The sequence below is a fragment of the Adiantum capillus-veneris genome, chromosome 6 (genome assembly GCF_014529385.1).
Source record: "Adiantum capillus-veneris isolate H3 chromosome 6, ASM1452938v2, whole genome shotgun sequence".
In the NCBI taxonomy this organism is placed as follows: domain Eukaryota; kingdom Viridiplantae; phylum Streptophyta; class Polypodiopsida; order Polypodiales; family Pteridaceae; genus Adiantum; species Adiantum capillus-veneris.
Window position 1 is genome coordinate 42414728 of NC_140936.1, and position 8688 is coordinate 42423415.

At 42.5% G+C, this 8688-nt stretch overlaps 1 protein-coding gene across 3 annotated transcripts in view; it reads left to right on the top strand.

Moving 5' to 3' along the window:
* Positions 1–3925, top strand: part of UPL6 (ubiquitin protein ligase 6) — a 118770-nt gene extending 114845 nt beyond the window's left edge. For all 3 annotated transcript variants that reach the window (XM_086514189.1, XM_086514190.1, XM_086514191.1), the window contains 7 exons: positions 2535–2705; positions 2799–2888; positions 2972–3052; positions 3136–3209; positions 3290–3361; positions 3439–3531; positions 3602–3925. In XM_086514189.1, coding sequence (XP_086370315.1) covers positions 2535–2705; positions 2799–2888; positions 2972–3052; positions 3136–3209; positions 3290–3361; positions 3439–3531; positions 3602–3668 — 648 coding nt within the window. In that variant the 3' untranslated portion in view covers positions 3669–3925. The remainder of the gene's footprint in view (positions 1–2534; positions 2706–2798; positions 2889–2971; positions 3053–3135; positions 3210–3289; positions 3362–3438; positions 3532–3601) is intronic.
* Positions 3926–8688: the final 4763 nt, after the last annotated feature.

The following is an 8688-nucleotide window of genomic DNA, read 5'->3' on the forward strand; positions in this document are numbered from 1 at the left end:
AAGGCCATGATTCCCCAAATAATCTCTTTGGGGACCCCTAACTCTTGCATCCTACGCATCAATCTGGCCCTTGGTACTGTTTCAAAAGCTTTCCGAAAATCCACAAAAAGCAACAATACATCCTTCTCCCGCTTGCTCTTCCTTCCTCAATAATGGCTCTGAGCGTAAGAATATGATCTAAAGTGGAATAACCCCTCCTGAATCCAGCTTGTCCTGTTGCCCTTATGCCCTCATTCTTTGCCCATCTACTCAATTTTTGTTCAAGAATGGATGCGTACAGTCGGGTCAATGTGTGACCTACCATAATGGTACGGTAATTCCCGGGTATCATAGGATCCCCTGACTTGAAAATAGGTACGATAGTAGATAATTTCCAAGATTCAAGTAATCCTTCACACATGACCCGATTAAACAGACGAGCAAGGACTTCTGAAAGTAGATCCTTGGCATGGATCATATGTTCTGCTACTAAACAATCATGATCATATGCTCTTCTTGTCTTCATCTTATCAATGGCTTTTTTCACCATTTCCGTAGTAAAGAATGTACTAGTAGCAGGGCATGGCTCTAGCGGATCTGGTAATGGAGGCTGTCCAGATACCATATATAATGATGTTACATATTGACCCCAAATCTCAGGAGAAGTAATCGTCAGAGGCGGTGAGTGCTCGTGAATAAACGCCAGGCCTCATGTGAGTCCTGACTCAAGAAGAGCTGATATAAATCCTTCTCCAATTTGGCTAAAAATGCCCTTTTCTTGCGACGTACTATACGTTGAAGAGCAATCCGAGACTGCTTATATGTGATGATCCCAAGTGTAAGCTCTTTCTGGACCTGGGTTCTCGTCTCACTGCATTCCTCGTCATACCAACTGTTTTGAGGCATGTTCCCAGATCCTCTCTTCTGATCAGGTTGAGTATGTGGGTATGCCTCTTGTGCTGCTCCATGTAGTATCTCTGTTAACTGAGAAGTAATCTCCTCTACAGTATATACTGGCTCGGCTGCCCACATCCTATTATAGATCTTTTCCACATAGACTGAATCAGTCTCTGACGTGAAAGTATATCTTGTGTGTGTCTTCTTCCTTTGTACTTGAGAGGCATTGCATTGATAAGGTCAAGAGAGCATGATCCATTGCAATCCCAACCGGTCTGGGTCCCACCTTAAAGTCCTCGATACTAGAAATAAAGCTTGGTGAAGTCATGACATAATCAGCGTCACCATCAAACGCGTTTCGGCAAGTAAGGACAGGTGAAACGTTTCGGGCCTCGAAACGTTTCGCTCACCAAGTGAAACACAACCGGTCTGGGTCCCACCTCGATACTAGAAATAAAGCTTGGTGAAGTCATGACATAATCAGCGTCACCATGAAATGCGTTTCGGCAAGTAAGGACAGGTGAAACGTTTCGGGCCTCGAAACGTTTCGCTCACCAAGTGAAACACAAGCAGTTTCACTAACAACAAGCTACCATAGTTTAAGTTTCAAAGTCGCTAAACGCACGTTTCGATCTCACCTTTCACTGTGCTCTCGTTTTGGACTGAAACGTTTCGTGGTGAAATGCCGCGTTTCAGGGTGAAACGTTTCGGCCTTGAAACGTTTTGCGGTTACGCTGGACATAATCCAGTGTACTGGCCCCATGCCTATGCGGGAAGCATGTGAATCCCCCAGATAAAGGGAAATTCTCTAGACCATTAAGTATGGCCAAACCATGTATAGTTGCCATCTCCATGAGATGTCTCCCATATGCAGTGTGTTCTTTATCCTGTGAGTTTCTAGTAAGCCCCCTCTGTGATAAATCCACTTCTCTGAGCATTTCCTCAGAAGTATCATGCCGTTCTGGCATTAAAGTCTCCTAAGAGAACGATGTCTCCATCTCTAGAGAACTCCCATATGTCATTATTCAATATGGATAAAGGGGACTGTCCTTTAGGTGAGGAGTAGACTGATGTACTTGGAGGGAAGTAGCATATAGCGATATATAGAAATCTACCTGTCTCGGCTCTCATTCTCACCCACATATACCTTGCTTGCTCATCTTTCCTGATAATCTGTAGTAGTGGTTTCAGCTCCTCTTTAAATAAGACTGCTACTCCTCCTGAACCCTGGCTACCCCGTAGAGATCTCTTGTCTGGTCGACCAGCTGTTTCCCATAAATAACCCTTCACATGTGGCATAAGCTGTCCCAGTATCTGGTGTGTCTCTGAGTAGAAAACTATGTCTCTGTCCCTAAAGCTGTCTTCAAAGGCACCTACATCTAGCCTATATGATCCATTACAATTCCACGCCGCTATCCGGAGTGTCGCCCCATAGGTCTCGTACCGTCATGATGAGCGCTTTTCCAGAACCACTACTTTTCCTCCTCTATAAAAGAGAGAGAGAGAGAGAGAGAGAGAGAGAGAGAGAGAGAGAGAGAGAGAGAGAGAGAGAGACCCCAAACCGAAGGGTTATGTTTTTCTGTCTTCATAGACTTCTTAGCCCAGGGGGGGGAGTTTGCAAGTTAACTTTATGACTCTGTGTGCGTGATATCTTGTAGCATTATGAGGAGGACTGGACACAGTTGGGTCTCTATTTTGTGATTGAGAACAATGAGTACGGGGAGCAAGTTGAGGAAGAGCTCATACCTGGAGGGAAAGATATTCAAGTCTCCAAGGATAATGTAATCAAATACATCCACCATGTGGCAAATTATCGCCTCAACAAGCAGGTTAGTTCTTACACTCAAGGCAACTAATAAAATTCTGACGACCATGATTACGAACAGGTTCGGGTTGTTTGTCTTTGTTTCTCTGGGTTCTAGATTCGGCAGCAAAGTTCCCATTTCTTGCGAGGATTTCAGCAGCTTATACAGACAAAGTGGATAGACATGTTCAACGAGCATGAACTGCAGGTAGAAAATGACACTGATCTTTTTGGAGCCAGCAGATGAGATAAGTGTTGCCTACGCTGTAGATACTAAATTATATGTTTCAGCTACTCATTTCGGGATCTCTGGAAGGCTTGAACGTGGATGACCTGCGGTTAAATGCAAATTATTCCGGTGGTTATAGTGAGGTTGGTGTATAGTTGAGATTACATGCACACATGATACAGCATCTTGTATCCAATCTCACAAATTACTCTTTTAACTGTTGTAGAACCATCCTGTGATTGATATGTTCTGGGAGATCATCAAGACGTTGGATTCTGGTCTTCAACAGAAGTTTCTCAAGTATGAACATATATGTTACAAGGTCTGCTTGTTAGTGTTGTGCCTGTGGTGTTTCATCACTAGTTTGAAAGTGAATGCAGGTTTGTCACAGGGTGCTCTCGAGGACCTTTGTTAGGGTTCAAGTATTTAGAACCACAATTTTGTATCCAACGGTGTGTGAATGAATTTACATCTTCCCTGAGAAGTGAGAAGAGAGGGTGTCTGATATACGTTGGATGTGCCAATGCAGAGCTGCCCCCGAGGACGTGTCAGATGACATGCTGGACCGCTTACCGACTTCGGCTACGTGCATGAATCTTCTAAAGCTACCTCCTTATAAAAGGTACAGAGGGCATATTTTTTATCATGGTTTAAACTCACCAGCGTACTAATAACTTGCCCTTGTTTATCAGGAAAGACATTCTCAAAGCCAAGCTTCTTTATGCTATTACTGCAGACGCGGGCTTCGATCTAAGCTGAGAACTCGTTTTCCACAAACTTTGGCTTTACATTCTCCTGTAGGGACATGTATGTACAGTAAAGGGAGTCCCTTTGTGTTGGGGGTTTGTGAATAAATTCCAGTCATCTTCAAAAGCACACAGCAGGTAGTGGATGTGGCTAGCTAGTGGGCTATATCAAGGGAATACAATCCTACGAAGTTGCTGCGAGAAAGACGTATACTTCGTGAAATGGTGCAAATGTAAATTTTCCGGTGATATCAATTATCAATAGCTGTATATCATGAACTAACACTGCCCCCCCCCCCCCCCCCTCCCCCAAGTAGTGTGCAGTTGTATTGACCACCAAAGAAAAATGTACATGGGTAGTCAACCAATCAATCAAATATTTACAAAGGCGAGAAGACCAATATTAGACATGAATATGGAAAGGCCATAGCTAAGATGGCGAAGCTGTCATGCTAGAGAATGAGGCCATGAATGCTACGGATGTCAAGATTCCATCCTTCCAAACTCGTCCATTTTCCACAGAATTGAACCTAGCAGTGGTGAGTGATGGTACATTTCAAACCAAAATGCCTCCGAAACAGAGTACATGTTCTTGACAAGTGTGTTACATGGAAATGTTCAGCAAGGACACCCCAAAACTTCGATACACATCGCTTGAAACAGCTAGCATGGTGCCCAGGGCTTAGTGCATCGGTCCACGGAGGGAACCAGAGCTGATGTCTTTTTTTGTAGCATGCCATTGACAGCAAGAAAATCAAAAGATTCCAACTTGAAAATGATGCAAAATTTGCGCGACATCAAGTGCGGCCTTGAACTTTTTAAAAGAAAAATCAAATCATACAGCATTATGTTCACGGTATATTTAGAGCATGACAAAAGACTATGACTAATTATTAAGGCAAGACACTTATTATAAATTGCTTGAGCAAAACGTTCTTGGTGGTTATGACAGATATTCCAATTATGAAGGTGGCTGTAGATGACGGTATGAGGTAGCATTTCAAAACCTATATATTGAAGAAGAAAATTTCACCTGCAACTTAAAAGTAGATGGGGGAAATTTATGTCAATAGGACAAGTAATATCTTCTTTGGGTGTTGCAAAAGGTACTCATACTAGAGAGGAACGTGGACACATTGCCCTTCCACCGTAGCTTGCCAAATGTACTTGCACTAGAGAGGAATGTGGACTCCTTGCCCTTCCACCATAGTTTTCCAAAGAAATGTGTTTGCCTCCAAGTGCACCACCTTGTTGGCCTCGCCAATCATCAAATGCTCTCTCTCTCTCTCTCTCTCTCTCTCTCTCTCTCTCTCTCTCTGTGTGTGTGCGCGCGCGCGCGCGCACGTGCATGCGAGCGTGCGCGTGTGCAATCAAACTACTTTGCTTCTTGGATTGCAATGGCTTGCTCCTTGCTCCTACGTTCACTACAACATGATGAGGATGCGCTTTCATTAGCTCTTGTTTGACGTCTTCAGTGAGGATCAAGAGGGCTCAACATTTTATTGCGGTTGATATGGTCGGGTGTATACCTTTGAGGTTTTAGGTCCCATCATTGGTTGTCACATGGATGGATTGCATTACACTAGCATCAGAGTCCCAATTAGAGTTTGCTTCTTAAAGCTTTGCAAAGCGTTGATACCAATTGTAGAGTTAAGGTGAATCAAAGAGACTAGCATTCATCTTGCATACTTGATAACTACACTAGCGCACACACACACACACACACAGAGAGAGAGAGAGAGAGAGAGAGAGAGAGAGAGAGAGAGAGAGAGAGAGAGAGACTCAAAATGATAACTTGATTAGGAATTAATAACATGTATACATTGGGGTGTACTATGGGTGGAAAGCATGTACAAGAACTATATACTTATATAGTAGCACTTACGGGTCACATAGTTATCTTTTTCCAAGGGTCAAGGGGCAACCCCCAAAAGTTAAAAGTGATTCCGTAGATAGTGAAAAGCTATGGTGCATGAGATACCTTTTGGGGCAACAACTCTACTTACCATTTGTGCTAGACCATGTGTCCTCACATGCTTACTAGGTTGTTGACTATACAAGAGATGGTTCTCACACTAGTTATTGGTATAGGCCAAAGGCCACGATCTCAACATGGGGGGCTTCCTTCTCTATGCAGGTGATACATGACATAGTGGTTGGTGCATCTTTTTTTGGAGAGGATGGGTTGACTAAACAATTCTTCTTGTAGTTTTGAGATGCACTCAGTCCCATTATGGTTTCAAGCTGACATCACTTTTTGACATATTGGAGATACGTGTATGTGTTCAACTCGTTTGTCTTATATTGAAAGGCGAATATGCATGTTCGATCGATAGTGGAGATTGATCACTCTCATGTCTTTCTTGTATATTATTTTTACTGGCATGATTAGTATGCTCTTGAAATCATGTATACCTGATCTCATCCATGCTTATAAAATATTGTTATCTTTACTTTCCATGAGGCAGTTGATTAGCCTCGTATGAGAGGACAAGCAATAGCTTTCATTCTTCTTCTTGATTTTGAGAAGGCTTACAATCGGAGGTACTATACAAAGGATGGGTTTCCCTTATAGTGGATTCGAGGTGTATTTGCATTGTATTATACTATCTCTAGTGCAGTCACAATTAGAGGCCACATTGGACAACGTTTTCCTCTGTCTCGTTCAGTTGATAAGGATGCCAGTGACAACCTATTTATTTCTATGTTTTTCTCAAGCCATGTCTCTTCTTGTGCTACAAAACACCACACGCGAGAGGTCTTACTATACCTTTGGACGACTCACTAGATTTGTTGCATCAAGAGTGTGCATATGACACTATGCTCACACACACCTTGGACATCATGCGGGATGTTGTTGCTACCTTTTGCTTGGCCAGTGGTGCTCTCACCTCTTGGTCTTCTTGTAGGGGTGAATGAGGATTTTCAATGGGATACGCTAGGTAATTTCACTTAGCTACCTAGAGGACAAACCTATAGATATATGGGCTTCCATGTTGGCATTGATGTGTTAAATAGAGCAACAACATTTTACAGTTGAGGAAGAAACTTTTTCATTAGTCAGCCCATGTGGTGAATCAAGTTCTTATTGCGGTGGCTTGGTTGACAACATCCTGCATGACTCTATGCTTTGGCATCATGGTGTGTTTGAAGCGCCTTGTGGGGTGGCCTAGATGGCTTTACTTTACGGTCAGATGCCCTTGGTTGGTGCACATGTTATCGGTGCTATCTTCAAGATTTGTAGAAGAGTTGTTGCCCATAAGAGAGAGATTATTCCACCTGACTAGCACGGCTACATTGCGGGGTAGACTCTTTGACCTTCTCATCAAGGTTGGTGGCTATATTTCGATGCTCATTTGGGAGTCGTGATTGTTGCACAACGGCATTATAAATTTCTCTTAAGTTTGTAGCTATACTAATGATCATACACTCGCTAATTTCAGGCCATAATCGAGTGTGAATGCTGATTGTTGCTGGGAGATGAGCCCTAGGGTATAAGTGAAGCTTTTAGATTATTTTGCTCATGGTTTGATTACATACGAACCCATCGATTGTGATTTACTTACCTCTTAGAAATGCGTTTACAAGGGCTATATGGGTTCTATTAGTCCTTGCCCACCATCTCGTCAAGTTTTGTGGCGTTCCGAGCTTGTTTGATGAGGAAATCATCAAAGTATTGGTAGAGCAAGGATTGAGTGTAGGTAGTCGTGGACTATCTGAGTTGATTATGATGTTGCACTATGGTGCTTCTCTAGTCACATACACTCCAGTGAGCTTGAAAAACTCAATGCATCTACGTCCCAGTCGGTTCTTTGACTACTGACATAGAGTATGTCAGTGCTAGATAGCTATGCTATAGATGTTGGTCGTGGTGGTTTGCTAACATTGGCGCCATTGTTAGGGATTCAATCCTATGATGGTCGAGTGACCTTGTAACCATATTTGCATTTTCTAAGAAGGGCCACTTTAAAACCACTCCATTCAACTCTAGCAGCATAGTGGCAAGAACGATCTTTTTGTCTCGCGGAAGAGTGTAGAGGTCGAGGACTAATTAGAGAGCTGTGTGGTAGCAAAGCGTATTGTGATTGAGTGAATTTCAAGCATTTTTGCCTCCAAGTTTCTCTATGTTTTTAGAGTGTTGCACACACCACCCACATTAGTATAATTTTTCACACTTTGTTCAATTTGTTGCATGTTATCATTTCTAGTTCATAGAAGTAGGCTAAGTAGATTAAAAAACCACCACTTGGGGATTTGCATGCCAAAGAAAATTGGCGAGAAGCCATAGTTGGACCAAAATACCACGACTCTCTAAAATATGAACAAGTGTTGGTAGACAAGGCAAAAGGTTACTAAACTTTAGAGAATCAACCAATACAGCTTCAAAGGATCCTATAACTTCAAACAAGGAGATCTTAGTGCACTCTATGGAGGAACATGAATTGCAATTCATGCACCCCAAGTCAAAGAAAGAGACTAGAGAGTTCATATTGACTTAGAACGACTTGACTTGGCCAAAATCTACTCAAAAACAACAAGTTTACTAACAAAGAACAAGGAATTGCTAAACATATGAAAAGAAATGCAAAACGGGATCTAAACTATGCACAAAGAGAGGAGTCGTTTGAAAGTGACATCTCCTAGTTGGTGACAAAGTGATGTCAAAACCCTTCAGAACTATAAGGATCCCATGGAATGATATTAAGAGGGAGTAGTTTGAAAGTGGCATCTCCTAGTTGTTGACAAAGAGGTGTCAAAACCCTACAGAACTATTAAGGATCCCATAGAGTGATATTGAGCCAAAATAGACAATAGACCTAGCGAGTTCGACCTAGCTCCGATGGACTACAATGGGGATAGATACTTTGATGACGATGGCATGGCATATAGAGTAGTCTTTGATCCCTACATTGTTGACAAGTGTGGCATGACAGGGACCAAGGACAAAGTTAATGATGAGGAAGTGGAACATAGAGTAATCTTTGATCCCTACATTGTTGGCAAGTAGGGCATAATAGGAACCAAGGCCAAAG